Raw genomic sequence first — 24,070 nt, forward strand, 5'->3', positions numbered from 1 at the left:
TAATTAAGAAATAGTAGTAATATATAAGAGATGTTTTTGTATTTATTATACTATCATGTTGGTTGCTTTTTCGTCAAACATGAACACAGAGAAAAAACATTGTAAGGCAATTCTTTGACATGTGTTTGACTAATAATTAGTGGTTAGTGAAATTGTCTTTCTGAAGTTTCAATGTAATACTCCAATATAATTGGTGTAGTAGTTTTGGCTAATGATATGTTATTATGTTTTACTAATTAGTGCTGTCACCCAAAATATCATGAAACACTATTTATGAAAGAGTTGTTCATAGTTATTAATATAACTTCCTTTTCACTGAGGATTTTGCGATAATAGTATGCATGTTCAATTTCAAACAACCTAAAACACCGAAAAAATTGTACCCCGTCCTTTAGTAAGTTTATATTGATCAGGCGTATATCATTTGTAGTTATTAGGATTGTTTAATTTTGGCATAAAGATTGTCAATTTGGTGACTCACTTGCAGTCCATTTGAATTTTTTAACGGATTTTACAGTTTCTGTATAAAAAGGCAAGAATCTTTGGAAACGTTTGATAAAGCTAAGTTTGTGTGAGGATTATTTCAAATAAAATTTCCCTCCCATATATTTTACTTATTTTTGTAAATGAAATTCATGTCTTAAAAGAACATAGGGAAATATCTGAACCACCCAGGGAAATATCTGAACCACCCCTTCCCACTCCCCACCGCAGAGGTAAAATCAAATTGTTGGAATAATATTTGAGCCGTTCGTTTATAGATTGTATTTCAAATATTTGAAGATTATTTCAACTAATCATCTATTAAACGGGCTCATTAATTCAATTTTGAGCTTGAAATATTAAATTGATAAACAAAGTCTCTTTCACATGAGATAAAAGCTCTTTCATCATCAGATATTCAAACTTTTTGGGATCGTTTGGTATGGAGGATAAAGATATAATTCGAGGATAAAGATATTATTTTATACCATTATTTGTACTTAAATAGTGGGATTATATTTCATGTATAGAAGTAGAATAAAATAATCTCATGAAATATCTTTGCTTATCCCATCTCGTATGCCTTTGTCTTTTATTCTCACTTACCAATTTTAACTATAATTCTTATTCAAATTTAACTTTAAATTTTAAATTCATTTTAAAAAAATTTATTTCAAATACTATTTGATTTATGTCCAAAATTCGACTTATGGTCCAATATGTACTCCAGAGTACAAAACACAAGACCTTGGCCAAATGAAACATTCGTAAGTGGGTGGTCGGCAAATGTGGGCCCCACCTATGTTTGGACTATTAGTACACGTTGCAAACAAAAACGTGGCTAGCTGACAAATTGTTGAGTTTTACGAGGTGGAAGGACAACAGCACTGTCAAATCAAATCTTCATCATCAATCATCATCATTGTGATAGTGGATTGCTGGCCCCACTAATTCTCCCTCTTCAAGTAAGGTATAATTCCCCAATTCCATAGGCCCCCACCACATAATTAAAATAAAACAAATATTTAACCTCTTTCTTTTTACCCCTCCCCTCATGAGCAAGCTCGCCCTTTTGCTATTATGGTTACTCGAATTTACAATTTTAGGGTTGAAGGTAAAGAATATTTATTATCTGAATAATTCTCTCTTGTCACAAACATTTAATCTCTTTTATTTTCATTGTGAGTATTTTCAGTCCCTAACAATACAAATCGAAAGCTTGACCAAATTTTAAATCATATTTTAAAAGATTATTCATATTAAATATGTTTGATAAGAAACAAAGAATTTAATTCAATTTTATTTAGAAAGTAATTGACGAGGTGAGAAATGTTCAAAGATATATAAGGAATTAAATTTCTTCTAACAATTGATGTGGGAAAATTTCTTCTAACAATTGATGTGGGACATGATAGCGAGGTAACGCCAATGTTTCATTTCCTTGCAGAGTTTCACGGACAAAAGAAAATCACTATCTAACTTTTAAATTATTTGAAACAGAATTACGACGACGTAGAAGAATTCGTTTGTCAACATAATTATATACATGACATTCATGAATGACGGATGGGATTCTAGATCTATGCGAAAAACTCTGATACCAAGTGTGCAATTAATTAAAAAACACAACAACACATTCACATAGATCGAGAACAACACATATCAGATTTGTCATATGAAGGGTGTTTTCTTTGCGTAATATCTTTTTGATATTCAAAATGTACTTCCCTGTTTAATTAGATCCGTGTTATTTCGTGTTTTGTATAATTCGCTTGACAGATAGCACTTTATCTCAGAAGTTTTTTTCTATGTTCAAAATTTGAATCCGAAAACTCTGAAGCTGCCTCATCATGTACCTTGGTGATTATAGTGTTGAAGCGTACAACCGAATGATCCAAGAAGCATAATAAACACGCATGAGTGTTTTTCGGGGCACAGAGAGTTCCCAATTTTTCGTTTTCAAAACATATGATCCCTAAGTTCTATGCATAATGATATATATCTACGACAATACTCCTCAAGGATATTAGAAAAACGTGGACTTGTATGTTTTTTCTTATTACTGTAAATTAAGCATATGATGTGATTCTTATTAGGATTAAATCGGGAAGAATTTTTCTCTTATCTTATAGTTCTAAGTTCTAACAAATTAATTTGGCTTTGCTTTAATATCCCAAAAATATAGGTTAAGGCCTTTGAGGGAGATCAGGAGAAGAGACAAAAAGAACAAAAGAGAAATGCAAGCCTCACTATTAAAAAACACTATTTTTTTATTGGAAAATGTTGAGTGGTTGTTGCCACTGAATGTCGGTGAAAAAAACCTAAATAGTAGTAGTCTTTTTACACGGAAAAATTAAAAAAATTTCAAGCGTTTCAATGAGAACCTGTTTTCCACTTACGATTTTTCGATGGTAGGTTCGGTGTGAATTAAGTGAGAAAATCATGTTTCATAGCACAAATTTCTCACTGAATGTCGGTGGGAAAAAATCTCTGTTTCTAGTAGTGCCTGGTCACAAACTTAGAATAGAGTGTGAATAAGGCCAGGGCTAGTGGATTCTGTTTGGTTGTTAACAATTGGATCTGCACTGGAGTTTGTTGTGTTTTCATTCTGTTTTCTTCCATTGGGATTCTTGATCAGCGTTCAGGGGCGGACCCATTAGCAAATTTTGGGTGCTCCAAAGGCCATTGAACCTCGGTCCAAGTGTATAGGTGTATTAAAATATAAAGGAAACGATGATATAAATAGTTAAACTCAAAAAAATCTTTTTTGGTCAAATCTCACTATCACATTTTTATTCAAGTGTTGTACAATCACTTGGCATCGGTTCTTTGTTCTTGTTTCGTATGTAGGCCAGTGGAAAGAAGGGCCCTTAAACTTTGCTATTCTCATCTTCTTATCAAGCCCTTGTTCAGAAGAAAAAAACACTGTAGTAGTATTAGTTACATAATGTGCTTAGTATTCGAAATTAAACCATTATGGCCATTCATATTTAAGTGACATAATGAGGTAACATGTAAAATATTTAATTAGTGTTCGTATAAAACCAAATGTAACAAAAGTTTCATTTTTTTTTTTTTTTTTTTTTTTTTTTTTTTGCATGGATTGGCTTCAAATGTACTGGTCTTTAATTTCCGTCCCTCGTATATGTGGTCTTTAATTTTTGTCCCTGCTACTTATTTAATGAAAATATCCAGACTTTCTTCGCAAAGCATAATTTTTGTAACATTTTTATTTTTGAAAATTGAAATTTTGCCTCGCTCGGCATAAATCATGTAGGAATTAAGTTATGAGACTTAAGTCTTGTAGTATTTTTCAAATTATGTTGAGGGCTGAAAGTTTTGTCATATATATATATGTCGAAGTTAAATGTAGACTATGCCGAACGAAATCTAAAATTATGCCTTTTTTCAAAGTATGTTGAGTGTTGAAAATTTTACCTTGTCCGACATAATTTGTCCCTACTACTTATTTAATGAAAATATCCAGACTTTCTTCGCAAAGCATAATTTCTGTAACATTTTTATTTTTGAAAATTGAAATTTTGCCTCGCTCGGCATAAATTATGTAGGAATTAAGTTATGAGACTTAAGTCTTGTAGTATTTTTCAAATTATGTTGAGGGCTGAAAGTTTTATCTTGTCCGGCATAATTTGTATATATATATATATATGTCGAAGTTAAATGTAGACTATGCCGAGCGAAATCTAAAATTATGCCTTTTTTCAAAGTATGTTGAGTGTTGAAAATTTTACCTTGTCCGACATAATTTGGGTGTATGTTAGATAAATATATTTAATGGCGAAGTTAAACGTAAATTATGCCTTGAGAAATCTAAATTATGCTACGTCAAAAATGTTGAAGGACAAAAATTAGGGACCACAAATTTGAGGGCCAAAAATTAAAGACCACAAGAAATAGGACATTTGTGCGAATGACCCACAAAAGTCTCTTCAACTAAATTAATTTACTTTCCCTTAGAAATTATCTTGGGGTTGCGTGTTTATATATATATAATATATATATATCACAAAGTTAAGAGTGTTTATTTTTTAAACATTTGAATATATAAAACTTATCTTTATTTAAAATTAACAATATAAAACTCAAATAAAATACTAATAAATCTAATATCATGTCAACAAATTTTCTAAAAAACTATGGTTGGTGCCGACGTGGTATAGCTCACATGGTGATTGTGGATGCCGACTAAGGCGGTATTGGCTGATGGTGGTGGTGATAGTTGTGGGCCCATGAAAACATCACGTACCAAACATGCTCAATTTGTTATTAGGGGGAAAATCATTTACACCCCCAACCATGCTTTAAAACCCAACTATATTTTAAAAATCAAACTCCCCCCTCAACTTTGAACAATAGACATTCTCTCCCCTTTATCCTAATTAACTTTTTTAAATGCCTATTTTATCAATTTTTGTCTTCTTTTTTACGATCATGATATTTTTTTTTCATTTTTTTAATTTATGTAACAAATTTCTTATAAAAAAATAAATATTATCTTCTAGGCGAAGAAAAAGGTGAGAAATACTAATTGAGTACATAAGTTAATGATGCTATATAATAAAATAAATTAGCAGAATAAACAAAAAGTTAATTTTATTAAAAATAATCAAAACTTTAATATTTATTTATACAAGTGAAAAATAACACGTCATAATAACTTTATAAATATATTTATATGCAGGTAATGCAAATATAATTATAAAATAGAGGAAATTTTTTTAAAATGATTTATTTATATTGTGAATGAATTTTATTATAATTTAAGAAATACTCCTTTAGTGACAACCAAAACTTATTTATTTATATAAACAATAGAGAATAAGAGAGAAGTGAAACTTAAATATGCACAGATGCATGTACATACATATATACATACTTACTGCATAGAATATTAAAATAACAATCATAAAAATAGCATTAGATTTTTTTTTTTTTTGGGGGTAACTAAGCATTTCATTAATCACCAAATCAGCCATACAAATCCATAACTGGCTCAACACAGCCAGTTATCCGTACTTACACCTCAAACAAAAAGAGCTAATAACACCTAGAACATAAACTTGGCTACTAATGCTCTCAATCCAAGAGGAGCTCTAATACTACAGATACAAGAATGTCTCTAGCAATAGCTTCCCAATTTCTATATTGATTTTCAAAGACCCTCATGTTTCTCTCTATCCACAGGCCATGTGTAAATTCAGCATAAATCATCTTGAGCAGCTGGGCCTGTGGTGTTTTACCTTTGGCTTTCTGAATGACACTTGTTATGAACAACTCCCAGGTTGGTTCTATAATTGGTTGTTGGTGGATTCACTGTAGTAATCTGGCAAGCAATTGTTTTTTGAAGAAAAAGGACACGTCAAAGATGATATACGGTTTCATCATCTGCTTGACACAGCCGCACTTTGTTTCAATATCCGTTCGCCATTTGAGTGAAATTGCATTGCCGGCAAGTAATCTTGTACACTTGTAACCACATGGTAAATCTTTCCTTTGCACCTTTACGGTTAGTAAATAGAAGGCATTTCCGGAGCCTCTTAGATTATTGGTAGAGTAAACTGCGTATGTACACGTACTAGTAATGCTCATTCTAGTGTTGGCATTTAACAGCTAACGAATTCACGGACTATCACTTTTCGAGCATCGACACGCTTGGCTTGGTGTTATAACATTCTCCCATTGTCTCCTTTTGATATAATAGGCATGCATCCATTTAATCCACAACTTATCTTGCTTATGGGAAAGATCCCAGCAAGTTTTAGCAATAGCTACTTGATTCCGATTATTTAGATTTATTAAGTTGAGACACGCATTTGTAATGGTCTTAGGTGAACAGAGTTTTTCCCATGTAACTAGAGCCTTTTTTGTGATATGATTAGTTCCAGACCATAAGTAACTCCTGCAGTAGGCATCAATCATCTTTACCATCTTTGAGGGGATAATGAATAGTTATGCCCAGTAGGCTTGTATCCCAAATAAAACTGATTGGATCAATTATGCTCTTCCTGTGTACGATAGTTTTTTTGCAGTCCAAGACGTAATTCTTGCAAGTATCTTATCTACCAGTGGTTGCCATTATAAAAAAGATAGTTTTTTGGTAGATAGGGGAACACCTAGGTATTTAAAGGGCAAATCACCTTTTATAAATCCGAGATGTTGAATAATTGATTCAATTTCCACCTGTGTCATACCCCCACAATAGACAGAGCTCTTATTCATATTTGTTTGCAATCCTGAAGCCTCTGAGAATTGTATAAAGCATTGATATAGTGCAGTAACTGAGGGTAGATCACCTCTTGCAAACAACAAGAGATCATCAGCAAAAGATAGATGAGTTAGACCCAGTTTGGAGCATTTAGGGTGAAAGTGAAACTCCTTCTTTTCTGCTAGCCTTTTAAGATTCCTACTTAAATACTCCATTGCTATGGCAAAGAGGAAGGGTGATATGGGATCCCCTTGCCTCAAGCCTTTAACTGCATTAAAGGGCACAGTAGATTCTCCATTGACTAGAATAGCATAGTTAACAGTCTGAATACATTTAAAAATCCAGCCTATGAACTGTTCAGGAAAACCAATATACTCCATGACTTGTTTCAAGTATGCGCATTCTACTGAGTCATATGCTTTCTGTAAATCTATCTTACTCATGCACCTGGGGGATATATGTTTCCTTGTGTATGCTTTTACCAGCTCATGAGCTAGTATGATGTTATCACCAATCTTTCTTCCTAGTATGAAACCATCCTATGACTCACAGTTAATAAATGGCATCACTTTCTATAGTCTTGCTGCAAGCACTTTAGCTATTATCTTGTAGAGTGTAGTGCAGCAGGCTATAGGCTTGTATTCTTTGATGGAAACAGGATTGGCAGTTTTGGGAATTAGAGTTAAAGTGGTGCAGTTGATACCTCTATACATTTTCCCAATAAGAAAGAATTGTTTCTTGCTTTAGTAACCTCGTCTCCAATGCTTGGACAAGCTTTCTTAAAGAAAGTGGCATTGTACCCATCTATACCCTGAGCTTTGTCCTTACCAACTGATTGAAGTCCTTTTTGTATTTCCACATCAATCATTGTAGTACAAAGATCAATTCTTTCTTTGGTGTGACAACACTGGTCCTTTCTTCATGATATTTCTATTAACTGCAGGTAAAGCAGTGGCTGCAGTATCCATTAAACCCTTGTAGAATTTCATTATCTCATCTTTGATGGCATTAGGCTCAGTGAGTATAGCACCATCAAGTGCAGTAAGTTCCCTTATATGCTTTCTTTGTGTCCTCTCTTTTAATACAGCAGAAAAGTATTTAGTGTTGGCATCCCCCAGTTGCATCCAATTGGCTCTAGATTTTTGTTTCATTATGCTTTCTTCCACTAGAGACCATCTTTCCAGATCCTGCAAGGTTTGCTTCTCTTGGTCTATCAACTGATCAATACTTTGAGAATTAAGTTGCTCTTGGATATACTGCAAATCCTTTCTTGCTTTGCTAATATTATGTGTAACAGTTTGAAACTCTTCCCTGTTAAGCTGCTTTAGCAGGGGTTTGAGTGCTTTCAGTTTGCACCTGATGTTTTTCATGTAATGAGTATCCTTCTGTTGCCTCCAGGTATCTTGCACCAGCTTCTGAAAATTACTATGCTCAGCCCACACATTAAAAATTCTGAAGGGGATAATGGTGTTACTACTAGTAGAGTAAAAAATAAGCATCATAGGTGAGTGATCTGATATATTAGGCAGTGCATATTCAACCATCACATGTCCCCATTGCATCATCCAATCATGATTGCCAAAAGCCTTGTCAATCCTGCTCAATACTCTATCTCAACGACCATGTTGTTTATTTGACCATGTATAGAACTCACCTTTCCAAGCTAGTTTGTTGAGTAGTAGGTCTTGGATACATTCTACAAAGTCCTTCACCTCTGAATATTGTACCCTGGATATGCTTAGTCTGTCATGTGGTTGGAGGAGGGCGTTGAAATCCCCACACACTAACCATAGTGTGGTGATTCCCTGAGCCACAGTTCTGAGTAGATTCCATAGAGCTTTTCTTTCTATCTTTAATTGAGCAGTGTATTAATTATGGAGCTTCTGTAAGTTTATCTACTTCATAGTTCTCATGTCCCAAAGTATCCACACTCTACCATTGGTTGCACTCTGATAGTTGTCATGGCAGTTCCATCCAGGTGCTATAGCATTTTGTATTCTAGTAACATTTGGTTCCTTCACTTTAGTTTCAATCAAGCTTGCTAAGGAAACCTTATTTATTTTCAGGAATAGTCTTAACTCCTTCTGCTTGTATCTCTTATTTGCTCCTCTAACATTCCAAAACAGCCAAGTCATAACTGTTTATTTTCTCCTCCTTTATCAGGAGGATCTGATTTTTTGACACTGTTACCCTGAGATAACACCTCAAACCCATTCTTTAATTGGGGCTTAGCTAGACTTTGCTGAGCTACTGGTAGTCTCTTTTTCACTGGTACTGATCCTAGCCTAGAAAATTGGTATCATTCAACTCATGGCTAGTATCTGCTGCTTTTCCACTTGCTTGCTTTGTTGGGGAGCCCTGTATTTTATCATTTTGTACTTGCTCGACCTGATGCACCTCAGGAGTGGAAATAGGATTGCTTGGACCAACCTGTGTGTTAACTACAAATGTAGCCTGAGCACCAGGTTGTATTTCTGCACCTTCTTTACGTTTCCATTGCTGAACCACCCTTCTTCGCCCCCTTCTTCTTCTAGCCTGCTGTCGAAGTGGAGCTGGCTGTTCTGGAGGGCAGACATGGCCTATCACTTGACATTTCTGGCAAAACAGGGGTTTCTAATCATATTCAATACTCTGCTGAAATACTCCACTATTTGGGTCCATCACAGCTATTGAATCAGGTAATGGTTTAGTGACATTGATCTCCACAAGCATTCTTGCAAATGTGGCTCTAGTTTGCTTAGTAGTACCTTCATCCACATACATGGGTGTGCCCAAGCCACTAGCAATTCGACTAAGCAATTTCAGTTAGGTATTCATTATCAAATCAAAATCTGGGCACCAAGGTTTAAGTATGAGGGGTCGATTAGTAATAGAGTATGGCCCAGAGTGCAAGATGTCTTGCATATCATGAATATCCTGGAATTTAATGATGTAGTACCCTTCCTCACGTAAAAACACCATTGGTTGAGCAATAGAATTCCAATTTTGTTCAATATACCTAGACATAGCATTGTTGCAGGGTGTATCTCCAATAACATAAGCAATTAGGGCACTCTTCCACTTAGCTATCCCCTTATCAACCTCTTCCCTATCAAGTTGAACAACGACTTGACCACCATCTATAATTTGGGGAGGGATGTAGGATAGAGCCATACCATTTTTTGCAGCCCTATTGTTAGCAAACAGATTTACCCATGATTGCTTATGTTCAGTTTTTTCGTCAGGCCCAATTTCTGCCATCACCACTGTTTCATTATTCTGTTGGTTCCCTTCTTCAGTCACAGGTTCACATGGGGTTACTGGACTCTGAAGCGGCAGAAGATGCCGAAACGTGCTCCGGTGCTACCACGAGGTTGAACTTGGGCATTTAGGCTCCCGTCTTGACTCAAACCTTTGGTTAGGGTTCCGTGTAAGCTATCGCGATTCTGCTGGATCCGAGCTCCCACTGCACTGCCGAAGGATACAATGGGTTCCTTTCGCGGTCTACCGCGACCACGACCTTGTCTTTGTCCTCGTCCTTTTCCTCTCGCCATAGCTGATTCACGACGGCGTACGTTTAGCTATCATGCGCCGAGAGTGTTAGGAGAGAGAAAATTCAAAGTATCTTAGAATTTGTTACAAATTCAAAAAAGTATTATTCTACATATAATGTTATTGAACTTAAATAAGAATCTATAAATACGTATTATTAAAAAATAATTATTATAATATAAAAATGTATTACATAAATTGAGGATTGAAAAAAACAAGGGTGAAATAATCATTGCATAGGATAAAAGGGGGAGAATGTCTGTTGTTAAAAGTTGAGGGAGAAGTTTGATTTTTAAAACAAAGTTGGGGGATGAAAATGATTTTCACCCTTAGTTATTAAGAGTTAATAACATAACTGTGCAACATTTTAAAAATATATACAATTTCCTAGCACAGTTACTTAATTTACATATATGTCAATGTATTTATTCTTAAACCTAATATCCTCGTCATCTAAGCCAGCGAAAAGTTAGGCACCTTAAATATCCCAACAACTTTGCCCTGATTTCATGCACTATGATTTATCTTTCTCTTGCTTCTAAAGAATTTTGTTCATTAGCATAAATGAGTATTTTATTAGTAATGGTAATAGTACTTTCCTTCTCTTCATTCAACTTTCTCTCTTTAATTATAATATATTTTACCTATTTATTATTATCATGATAATTGTACTCATAATATTATTGGTATAATTAGTACTACGCATCGTTATAATTATATTCATATTATTATTGGTATAATTAGTAATATATATCATTATACTCATAATATTATTGGTATAATTAGCATTATTATAATTAACTCATATTACTATGAAGCTCGAGATGGAGACTGAACAATATAATCCTTGAGATGAAATATGAGAATGACATGAAGAATTTGATCATCATTATACTCATAATATTATTGGTATAATTAGCATTATTATAATTATACTCATATTATTATTGGTATAATTAGTAATATATATCATTATACTCATAATATTATTGGTATAATTAATATTGTACCTATTATAATCAAAATATTACTGGTATAATTAGCAATATACGTTATTAAACTCATAATATTGGTGGTATAATTAGTAATATACGTTATTATAGTTAAACTCACATTATTACACTTATAACATTACTGGTATAATTATTAGATACATTATTTAGATACATTATTATACTCATAATATTACTCATATATCAGTAATATACATTAGATTTGCATATAACAAAATTCATAGGCCAATAGCATATAAAGTTAGGAATAAATGACGATTATACGGTGTAACCATGGGGGAGTATAAATCAAGTATCAAAAAATGAGGGAGTATAGGCTGAAGAAGAGAGAGAAGTGAGAAAATGGGAGTGTATTTGATTATAGAAGAGAGAGAGAAGTGAGGAAACTGGGGGATTATTTGTTAAGGAAGATAAAGAAATGATACTAAAGAGAGAGAGAATAGGATTGAATCCCTATTTTAGTGGGATTATCAATTATACGATTATTTTATGAATATGTCATAAATATAATAAAAGCTGCTCTTTTGAAGAGTTTTAAAAGTAATGCTATTTATGTGCCTAGCTCTAAGACGGTGACTTTTGGTGTAATTTTCTCTTATTAATTCAATTTCTGAATTAAGCCAATTCAATCTTCATCTAAAAGTTAATTTGATATCGATCGCAGAAATCTTGTCAAAATATTTTCTAAAAAAACTTGGTTTGTTTCATATTGTATATATAGACACAATAAAGAAAGAAAATTATTTTTGTTTGGTAACCAAATAACTATAAGAAAACAAATAAAAACAATTAAAATTTGGCTAGAGCTGGACAGGTTGAGTTGTGACCCATTGTTAGCCCATTTTATCAGCTCATCTCAACAAGTAACCTTAGACAGATTAATGACCTGCTCGTTTAGTAACTCAACTCATTTTGATTCACCCAAATTCAGTTCAAATCTGCTTATTTGAGACGTATAATTACCGATAATAACTAATGATGATGGTAAGCAATACTGATTAATGATGGTGGTTGATAACGGTCGTTGATAATCATTGATAACGGGGTGGATAGATGAAGGCGCAAGGTGTCTTGAGTTGAATGCCCCGCATATCTAGATCGAGGAGAATCCTCAATGTTTGCTTTTTTAAAATATTGAGCCCAAGTTTTATGCATACAACAAGTATATCTGTATATTATGTAGTATACCGTAATTATTATTGAATCGTGATATATTGCGAGTATTGGTATATCAAATGATATTCAAAATATACATCATATATACCACGAAAATTCTTAAAAAAAAAAAAAAAACCAAACAAAGGAGTACGCCCCATTGAAAAACCTCAACTTGTAAATTCTTCAACACTATGATGAAAATAAAATTTGGACGAGTAAATTAAGCGTACATTTGAATCTTATCAGGATTTGGTGGGGGAAGAACTTTTTTTTTTTTTTAATCTCATGGTTCTAAATAAATAACTTGGCTTTGCTTCAATCTTATAAAAATCGAGGAAAAGGAGACAGAGAAGAAAAGAACAAAAGAGATTGGGGAGGGTTTTTTTTTTTTTTTTTTTGGGGGGGGGGGGGGGGGAGGGGGGGGGTAGAGGGTTGGTCATTGAGGTCAAGAAAGACAAAAGTAGTTTAATTTGAGTGAAAAACGGCAAAGAGTCAGCGGGTGTTCGGATGTTAGTAACTGATTTTGTTTGGTTTTTAACTTGAATTGGCATCGGATTTTGTTGTGTCATTGTTCACATTTTTTGTTCGAGTGTTTTACGTCACTTGGCAATAATTGGCATCATTTTTGTTCTTGTCTTCATATGTGGGGTGGTTTGGCACACCCTCGACACTCACTATTTTCTCATTACAAAGCTCAATTTCCAAATTATAGAATCTCACACGACAAAAATTTCTCCATATATCAGTCAACTAGATAGGATTGAAACAAACTCAATAATTAATGAGATCAACACAATTCAAACCCAAATAAATGATAGATGTATTTCACTAACTTGTAATTGGAATTACAAGGGAATTTACGAACTGAAAGGGGAAATGGGAATTTACGAACTGAAAGGGGAAATTGCTAAGAACAAACATAGAGGAAAAAGAATAGATAGAAGAAATGGATGAGATGCAAAACTCAGCGAAAAGAGATGAGGGAATACAACCACTTCATATATAACAATTCGCATAAACCTCTTCCCTCTAACCGCTAGTCCTTTTCAACCAGTTGCTTGTTGGGTCTGGATCCAAAGTAAAACTTTGCAACATTTTAGACTGCTCAATAATTTCAACTGGATCAGTTTCGTTCACCACTTCTAACCCATACACTCTTAAGGAGTCAGCTTGGTTCACAACATAGGACGGTGGTAATTTGTTTGTATAATTGTGTATTCTTTACAAACGTTATAAGGAGGAGTCCTCCTGTTAAACATTTAGCACTAACACTGTACCATATAATGATCGCTTATAAGCATTTGCTTTCAAAGTATAATGAGCTGGGCATATCAAGCTCATACGTAGCCTGTGAGGAGGTTCGATTTTATGTTCGCTTTCTTTGTGTTTTCACCTTTTGGTTATAAGGTAGAGGTTAATATCAAACCTCTGCCACCACAAGGCGGCTTTAATTAATAATAAAAAAAAGAATCTACGGCCATTATTCAGAATTAGAATATACATTTATATTGCCTTTGAATTTATCTAGGTCACATAGTCATTACACGAAGAAACACTAATAATATTATCATCAAGGATGGTAGGATGGTTGAGATTACTTCACCCTTGACTGAAGGGTTTCGAATTCGAGCCTTAAGAAAATTAATAGAAAATTTCTTGATAGGAGGGGTTTAACCGTTTTGTACAAGTGCATGTTAATGTGCTGTGTGTCATACGATATAGATTCTACACTATTAAATATACATAAAAGACTCCGATCCACCTGGATTTTCCTTGCTACATTAAATTTAAGTTCACCTCATGCAGGTTTAATCCTTCTCACTAGCTTGTTTTTCTGATGGGATCTAATTCTGTGGACCGACTTGCAGATGGTTGGTCTTTCTCACCAGGAGAAATATTGATATTCTGTATGTGAGCTACCAGATTGGCAGAACATGTTACATGAATTAAGTTTCTGCATGCATGTTCCAGTGGTTATAGCTGATAAAATCTGCAACTTTAATTTAGCATGATCTGTTACCCTGTTGGACCACCATATTCAATTGAATCATCTTTTGTCGAAAAACTAATTTGTATAACTAGGATAAAAAATAATTTATATGTTATATATGCAAATTGTAGATTCATCTCAACATTAGGGAAGCTTATGGTCTAATGACAAAGATGACTCAAAAAGCACGTGTTACATGGTTTTTTCTTTACAAAAAATTAAAGTTCTGATGCTGTCACTGCGTGATACGTGCATAGTATGCTGTAAATCCCGTGATACTAATTAAAGGTGAAATAACAACACTTGTATCAACAATACATGCATTAATTAAGGCATGTAAAATGAAGGAAAAAAAGGTTCTTGCTATTAGATTGCTATGGAGACGACCATGAAAAGAAGAATGTCACGAACAAAATCTGACACCCAGACTATAATTAACATGACACCCAACGAGTCACTACTCCTTTGGCGAAACCTTTGAGTTAGAGCATGTTGAAATCATAAAAAAGATATATAAGAGAAAGTACTACTAAAACTGTCTCAATATAATCAGGTGCGGAAACGTAAAACAAAGTAACGAAAGTCAACTCATACACCCCAATAAGATGCTAAGTCATGGAGCACTACAATCGAAGTACAAACTAATTCGGGATGCAGCTAGATAAAAAGAAAATAGACTAAAAGTAAATGACAGAAGCTGAAGTCGCCTCCACGGTCTAGTCGTGGGTCACCTCAACTGGATTGTACTGATTGCTAGCTGGAGTCACTGATCAACAACTGGATCCCGGCCGCCTAATGCACCTGCACACACAACGGCAATTATAAGTCTAAAAGAGCCAGCAAGATCATTGACTCGCTCTCCCGTACCTACCCCTAGGACAAGTCGTTAGAAATCACTGAAAATTCATACAAACACTTCATCAAACAGTACAAGTACAAATATGAAATATAAATAAAGCAATTGAACTAAATCATGAATACATATAATGAAAATAAACATAAGCACTACTGATCTGAGATGGTGTCATGAGACATCGCTCAAGCTCAATTCGAATAAGGTGCATTAAGTACGTTCACTCAAGCTCAATCTCCTATGGTGCCATGAGTACGCTCACTCAAGCTCAACACCACAGTGGTGCCATGAATGCTCAAAAAGAGGAGATAAATTATTTCAAATAATCAAATCCATTCGAGCTTTGCCGAAGATTCAAAATCACACATATTGATCACTTCTCCATTAATCGGCCATGCATGGGAAACCCCAACAAAATTCCATTATTCTCACCTTTTGCTGCCATATTGTTCCACATCTCTTGCTTTACTGTGGCCAATGTGGAACTCATTTCTTGATGATAATGCATTCCCATTTCTGCACTCACATTTAACCCCAATATTTCTTCATTTTGAACATGCCCCATGTTTCCATTATTATCAATACCATAACTCAAGTTATGGTGGATTAATCCACTTGGGGATTCAAGAAATCCACCCCTTTGTGCACCATGAGCATCATAATGAACGTTATTACACATCATTGACATATCATTTACATATGAAAGTGTTGTAAATGAAGACAGTGGATAACTAGGCCTGTTGGTCATGGAGTACTGATCATGATCTTGGCTTGATCTCTTTAAGGATGATTTTTTGTTTTTTCTACAGCCTCCACCAACTGGAATATTTCTGAGTGTACCACCTTTAGTCCAGTACCTTTTGCAAGATTTGCAAAAGTATCTGGGCTGAGAGAGACTATAGTTGTTATAGTAACAGAATTTGGTGTTGGCAGAGCCACATCTTGGACATTTTTGTGCTTGCTCTATAGGCCTTGGTTTCTTTTCTTGCTCCACCTTTGTGCAAACCAACATACTACTTTCTAGTGGTTGGGATGACATTTCCTGAAGACTAAACTGAAAAGGGTGATTGGACATTGGCTTATATCACTAGTAGTAAACAAAAGAGAAAAATAATATGAAAAGAAATATATAATGTTGTGTTGTTAATTGCGTCGAAGCAAACTGAACTTGCTAAGAAAAGGATAAGAACTCATGCAAATGGTAAGGAAACTTGATGCCTCTCTCTCAACCTCATGTGCCATTTATATATAGAAAACAAAGTAGAAATAGAGAAGGGAGAAAGGAACAGAATGGTGGGGTACCGTAGGGGGTTGCTTCAATAATTATGTGCAGTGTATGAATTTTGGGTGAGAAACAAAGAGAGAGAATGGTGTAAAACTAGTAAATACTAAATAGTCACTCCACTATTTTAGAAGTTTTATGTTTAAGCACTCCTTTTATATGGAAAAAGTTTTGGATAAAAATAGAATTTGGAAGTTTTGACAATTGGAACCTCAGCATAGTCTGGAGTTCGAAAATCTCCAACAAGTTAAATAATCAAGCACCGTATGTCGGAGTTCGAAATTCTTAAATGTGAAACTCCAGCACACTGTGCTAGGTTCCAACTCTTTCATATTTTTTGCCAGGGTTATTTTTGTTTAGACATTATTTGCAGATTAAAAAGCGACTATTTTCAAATAACATTTGAAATGGTGGCTAAACTTGATTATCGGCTCAAAAGCTGGCCATTTCACCTAATTTTTACATGGGAATATGGGTATCTAGGTGTCTTTGCACACAGAGAAAGTTGATCCGGTTTCGTTTAATTTAAAAAAAATACATGAACTATGCCCTTAAACCAATCCGGGTTTTTACACTTTGATACTAGAATTTTGACTGGTTTCTATTGAACACTTATATTATTCAAAAAGTTTATATCTAGCTCAATTTTATAAAGAGAAAATCTACAACCAAACTGTCCCATACAAATTCAACCGACAAAATTGCACTGATAGACTTGTTTGTCCTTCAGCACCCGAAAAATATTTTCCCATCTTTATTTTGAATGCTCCATCACTTTAGTTTTTACCTTCAAAATCGAATGGCAAGATGAAATCACATGGATCTCACACATTGCTAGTGTGGCATTTTTGGTATGCTAGTGGCATTGGTTTGGAGAGAAAGGAACCTACTCAGATTTATGCAGCTTCTCTTCAGTTCTCATGTGATATTATATCACATGTGAAAATATAAATTTATTGCTATCTAGCTAAGTGTAGTTGATTAACGTTGTTTTTTTTTTAATGTAATTTGCCCTGAGGGACAAAAATTTGTAAGACCAACGCAAAATAGGGCCAAAAGTAGAAATGACCCGATTAAGTGCACCGATGGACTGAGACCCGAACTGCCAACTGGGCCGGTCTCCAAGCCAAAAAATAATGTCCAACCCCAAACCCCCCGCCCCGGGCCCCCCAAACCCAACCCACTTTCCCATTAAGTCGGGATTGTTCTGAGTTTTTATCGGGCCGAATAGGGCTGGAACCGGGTTAGCCCGGCCCGTTATACATCCTTGTCTGGAATTCGGATTATTAGCCCCTGGTATCATACCCTGGAATGCGGTTGGCAAATGATTGTAGTATAAGTCCATGCGACCATTTGTAGGCTAACTGGCGAAGAGAAAATACTTATTGAAACACCGTACAATAATGTGATTAAAAAGTTTGACCTTAAATAAGAGATTTTGTTTATAAGTTTTATTTTAAAACTTTTCGATAGGAGACGTTATACTCCCTCCGTGGTGAATCTATCTGATGTAAATCTGAAGTAATCGAGATAATTATTGTACCAGTTAATTAGAGAAAAAAATAGTTTGCATGTGAAGCAACAGTGTAATGTATCATGATGATAGTGCACTCATAATATCACAACAAAATTCATGTTTCCATCATTTTTAATCCTTTCATGCCGCATTTCCATTTTAGTCACGAACAAAAAAGTTTACTCTTGTGGGCAAGTTTTTTGCTTGAAGAAAAGAAATTATACAAATATAGTAAGTTCATACACATAGGCCATAGCTTAGACATTCATGATATTAGAGGGTTTGCTCATACACACTCTTGCCGACACAAGGAAATAGGTAGTTCGATTATATATATATATATATATATACATATAAAATTTTCGTATTAGGACTATATATTCTAGCTTCAAGGTTAATTTTACAAATGGTCACTCAACTTTAACGTTATTGCGACAAAGTTAACAAAAAAGGTCGCTCGACTTGTATTACGAAAAGTCACTAAACTATTTTTATAGCAAAGTCACTAAACATTTTTTTGTCACTTGAAAAGTCGATGAACTTTGCATAAGTAACACAAAAAATGTCTCATTTATTTCCTTCCAATGACTTTTATGCAAAATTGAGTGACTTATTTTTTTACAAAGAAATACTTAGTAACTTTTGTGATCCTTAGATAAAGTGGTGTGTCTTTTTCGTTATAAAAATAATTTAGTAATTTTGACGCAATAAAATAAAAATTTGAATGACCATATGTGTTGCTTCAATACATCTTCTTGTGGAAGTATAATGTGAAAACTCCAGTAAAAGGTGAGAAAACCACTACAATTAATGGATACTTATCAAGAAAAATCACAACAAATGGATGGTTTCCCCGCTAATAGCAAGAAAGATCATATGAAGCTGCTGAGTTTTATGTTTCTTTCAGCTTTATTTGTTGAATTGTTCTTGTTTCATCCTTATTTTTCTTCTTGTTCTTCTTCTTTTGTTTTCGTTCCAGTTCCAACTCCTTAATTTTCGCATAGCTCTCACCCTCAGCTCTAAAGACCTTAATCAAGATCATTAATTAACAATAAGAAAATCAAGAATACTCCCCTCATTTCAAAATAAGTGGTGTTTTTATTTTTTTCATTTTATTTCAAAATAAGTGGTATGGCACAAAATCAAGAAAGCAATAATTTTTTTCTTCCAATTTTACCCGTCTTTAAATAAATGTAGTTTCATATGACCAAGAAACCGTTAAAAATCTATTTCTTTTTCAAGGCATTTGATTAAGGGTAAATTAGTAAAAGTACTTCTTACTTTTTAAGAGTGGGTAGCTTTCTTAAGCGGTGTGCCCAAACTTAAAAAGGGAATTTTACACCATATGCCAATTATGGCAAAATATTTACCCTTTTAGCCCATTTTTTTTAATTACCCGCCATAGCCATTTTTTTCCTCTTCGGTTTTTTACTAGTCTTATACATTATTATACACTTTTATACAAGGTTTATACATTGTCTACGGTAGATGTATAAAGTTATATATTGTTGTATAATATTATATACTATTCTTATACATTATTATAAACTTTTATACAAGGTGTATACATTGTCTACAGTAGGTGTATAAAGTTGTATATTATCGTATAAAGGTGATTATTCAAGTTGTGCCATGAAATGTTGGGCTGTAGGTTTGTAATTTAAAACATGGGCTATGAATATGTAATTTTGACCCATAAATTGTTTATAACTGAAATTTTCCCAACTAAAAATACCACTTATTATAAAACGGATGGAGTATCACTAATTGTCATTAAAACCATTAATTGACAATTGTCACGTGTCACCATAAAATCCCTAATTTCAACCTGAGATCAAATCTAAATCATTTAAAAACAAAGTTTAAGGAGTGATATTGCATCTATCCGTGGGTTCATAGAATCCCGTAAAAAAAATCTTTGCTCACACTCACAAGTCAAAAGGTTAATAGGTAGCATAAAATTGCCATGGCATGTTAAAAAGAACATAGACTTCCAAAGCCCTGAACTCACACGACGAATTTAACACTACATAAAAGAAAAATAGATTAAACATAATAAAAATATAATCGCGCGAAGCAGCAAAACTACCAAAATGGTAAAAGAAATCAATAAAGCCAGAAGGGATGAAGAGATCGAATGGAAGAAGAAGGTGGAGAGAGGAAGGGAATGCAACTAAAAATATACTATATATCATCCTGAACGGAACAATTTGCTAAAGGAGTAAATGAAATATCAATTTCCAATTTTAATGGAGAGAATACACGTTAAATTTGAGAGAAAAACATTATGTCAAATGCTAAATATGGTGTAAACGAACATCACTTTTCAGTCTGCAGTCTTGGATTTTGGGGGTCATTTCTATTCCAAGTACTCTCTAATTTGATTAAATCAATATTATAGCTTGGTATAATTTAGAAAAGCTATAATATATATAGATCTACTTTTTCTTGTTAACGCAAAGTTTAACAAATAGTAGCAATAGTTCAATAGAAATACACATGCAAGCAAATAGAATAAGTCAACGATAAATGTCGCACTTACACGTACCAATATTGTCCATTGAGCGTAAAAATTGTGTACCTTTTGGATTCTTTTGTTTTCCGTCCTTGATTCCTCATGAGAGGTTAATATGTCGTAGAACCGGTAAAAAAAAAAAAACTTAAGTTGTTTGAGGCGCATACTTACTCGCAATAATTCTCATGTGAAGAAAATAAAGTGCAATCGCAAAAACAAAATAAAAGTAATTTTTATTGATGACTTTGTTGAGTACAATTGTGTTGTTCTCTTGATTCTTCTCTCTTTATAAATTTTTCCGTGGTTCGAGTGTCTTTAGTAGCGTATTACTCAAATTTTTGGATCATTTAGACCTCCCAGATATCTAATTTTATCACTAGGAATGTAGGGCAACACTTCGTCATTTCGAGTTGATCTCCGGGAAGAACTCTGTTGACTACTGCTTCGAAGAACTATGTAGTCTATGTTGAATCTCTTTGCTTGTGGATGTCTTCACCAACTGTGGAATGCTTTCTTCGATGCTCGGGTGTGGGTTCTCGAAAACCCAGTAATTCCGTTAATTGTATAAAAAATAGCTAGTTGAGAACCCATTATTAAAAGGAGTAGGTAGTTCAGTGTCAGAGATGGAACCTTGTTACGGCGCTCTCATGCTTGAGGCGGGATTGGGATTGATTCCCTTGGACCCTTTTGCTTTTTTACTCTGCCTTTTCATCTCAACTTGAAGTATGCAGAAACGTAAGTTCCTAATTTATAGCAGTGAGTAATAACTTTTCCAATATAATTTAGCATTATCAAGATGAAATTGGTGTAGTTCTAATTAAGAAACCACTGAATGAATGAATGAATGAATGTGATTTTTCAAGTTCTTCACCTAATGAGAGTAACAACTTTTCCAATATAGCTTAGAATTATCAAGATGAATTTGGTCTAATGCTAATTAAGAAACCATTGAATGTGATTTTTCAAATTCTTTACCTATTGACAACAACTGACAACCTGCAATAACTATCGCAAGATGAAACAATTCTTTCATATTTATCCAATTCAATGTAATAATAATTATTATTATTATTTGATGGAAGGAATTTTCTTTTTTGGCTCAAGGACAAAATGGTCATTCAATTTTTAAGAGATATTTTTGTAAATAAGTAACTTTTAACTTAGCGCATTCCACATTTAATAGTTAGTACAATAGGATGTTGTGTTTAAGTGGTTCCTTACTATTTAACTGTATATTAAATTTCGGGACTCATTTTTTGTCCGATATTATTGCATATTAGCTTATTTACTGGAACTATGCCTTAAAATCCTGAATCCGCTTTTGAATTTACTTTCAAGAACTTGAAAATCACCTGCTAGGAAAAATACATGATATAAGGCAATTTTTTGCTAAAAAATGAACAACCAAATTCCAAAATTCAGCCACACAATCAGATTTGGACACATACTTACCGATTAATATAAAGAAAAATAATGAAACACCAATACATAATTTGTTGCCAATATCATAACAGAAGAGGAAAAAGCTAATTTTCCAGAAAACCCAAATTTTAATTCATCAAATCCAAAATGATCCACCAATACAAGGAGTTAGGTAAATGAAAATGAATACAAAAGAAGCACACGTGCTTATAGGAAAATTGTATACACATTGAGAAGAATGAGAGCCTTGGAGTAACCGGTAAGAGATAAGGGTCAAAAATATACCTCAATCATTTTTTTTTTTATTTTTTTTTTTGTATTTCATACCTGAACTATCCAAAGTGAGACTTTCCTACCTAAACTATCATCAGATAGTTAGCAAAACACGCTTGAACGCTGACTAGACTAAATGTTTGACTTCAAACACCAAAATGCGCGTGAAGCATAATTTTCTCAAAAACTTTCGTCCATTTGGCATAGGGGAAAAATAGCATTTTTAGTCCTGATGTTATTGCATTATTCCTATTTTAGTCCTTGTGATATGTAAATAAGCATATTTAACCTTCAAGTAGGTAATGTGTGAGATTTTAGTCCTTGTACTAACAAAAATCAAATAAATTAACGAACTATTAAATATTAGAAGGGTAAATTTGGGTTTCTAATCTTCGTGGTGTTGTACTCTTATGAATTCCCAACCTGCATCTAGAAAACTACCAGACACAGCCTGAAAATAGATATCGACAACCTTCTTCTTTTTATACCCCCTGCTAAGAAATAATTATGTTTCTAATTATTATCTCTTGAAAGATGACTTAACAATCAATCGTAAACCAAAAACAGAATGTTCATTTCGTTCAGCATCCCAGCTGAAAAAAAGGCACAGAAAGAAACCGGTGACTCGTCTTTTGAAATGAAAGCTACGTTGAAGATGCGTCTTTTTTATGTTAATTCTTGTATTTGGTTAATACCAAAATATATAAAACAAGAAAAATAAAAAGTAAATCATAAATGCTTAATTCTCTACGTGCTACCTACAAATATATATTGAATCAACCCGACCTAATTAGAAGAAGCAAACTGCTAACTGCCAGTGAGCAACGTAACTCAAAGCCATATAAAAAGAAATTCTTCGAGTAGAGGGAATGGATAAATATTTACAAGAGAAGTTTTAGAAATATGGAAATGGAAAAAGAAAATTAGGCTATGGAATGAAGGGAGAAGATGACAAAAGTTTGGGGTTCACTTTACCGAATTGCCCTTTTTGGAGTCAACAATCTTATTTATTTAATTTCTATTAGTATAAGGACTAAAATCACACACATTACCTAACTGAAGGTTAAATGTGCTTAGTTACATATCACAAGGACTAAAATAGAAATGATACAATAACACCGGGACTAAAAATGTTATTTCCCCTTTGGCATATGTAATATATATGAGCTAACTCATTATATATGAAAAAATGCATGAGTAATTTCCCTTCTTCTTCATCATTTGTAACCAATTTTCTTCATTATTATTTTTATTTAAAAAAAAATTCTCATTTAGTTTCTTCTTTAAAACCTTGCTCTCACCCCTTCTTCTTCATCATTTGTTCTTCATTTTCTTCTTTTGTAAACCATACTTTTTCTTCATCATTTTCTTCTTCTACATTCTTCATTGGTCATAATTTGCAGATATTCTCATTTATTTCTTCTTCATTATCAACCTTGTTCTTCATTTTCTTTTTTTGCATTTCAATCTGGCGCGTATTTTCTCCTTTATTTTGTTTCCCTTCATCTTCTTCATTGGTTATATTTTCTTGTCATTATAAATTTAGATTAGTGATTATTCTTATAATCACCGTTTTCCCAAAATTTGTCAAAAAAAAAAAAAATGAAAGAAAAAAAAAAATGAAATTCTTTACAAAGAAAAAAGAATTATCCACGTGGTATTAACTTTTAACCTAACAATTAGGGGAAAATTAAACTCCTCGCTAGGAATTTTGGAGAAATTATTTATCCAGAGTGCCATGTGACACGATTTTTAAACAAAAAAAAAGTGTAGTACACTTGGTGTTACCATCATATATAAGTTGAGGT

The 24,070-nt window shown here is 33.6% G+C and overlaps 1 protein-coding gene across 1 annotated transcript; it reads right to left on the bottom strand.

Annotated features, from left to right (window-relative positions):
- Positions 1-14,749: 14,749 nt before the first annotated feature.
- LOC132062971 (dof zinc finger protein DOF3.1-like) lies at positions 14,750-16,453 on the bottom strand. The gene is made up of 2 exons (XM_059455425.1): positions 15,687-16,453; positions 14,750-15,202 (listed from the first exon to the last, which is right to left on the bottom strand). Exons 1-2 carry the CDS (start codon positions 16,327-16,329, stop codon positions 15,165-15,167), a joined length of 681 nt encoding a protein of 226 aa, XP_059311408.1. The 5' UTR covers positions 16,330-16,453; the 3' UTR covers positions 14,750-15,164.
- Between the last annotated feature and the right edge of the window lie 7,617 nt (positions 16,454-24,070).

The sequence above is a fragment of the Lycium ferocissimum genome, chromosome 7 (assembly GCF_029784015.1).
Source record: "Lycium ferocissimum isolate CSIRO_LF1 chromosome 7, AGI_CSIRO_Lferr_CH_V1, whole genome shotgun sequence".
Classification (NCBI taxonomy): Eukaryota; Viridiplantae; Streptophyta; class Magnoliopsida; order Solanales; family Solanaceae; genus Lycium; species Lycium ferocissimum.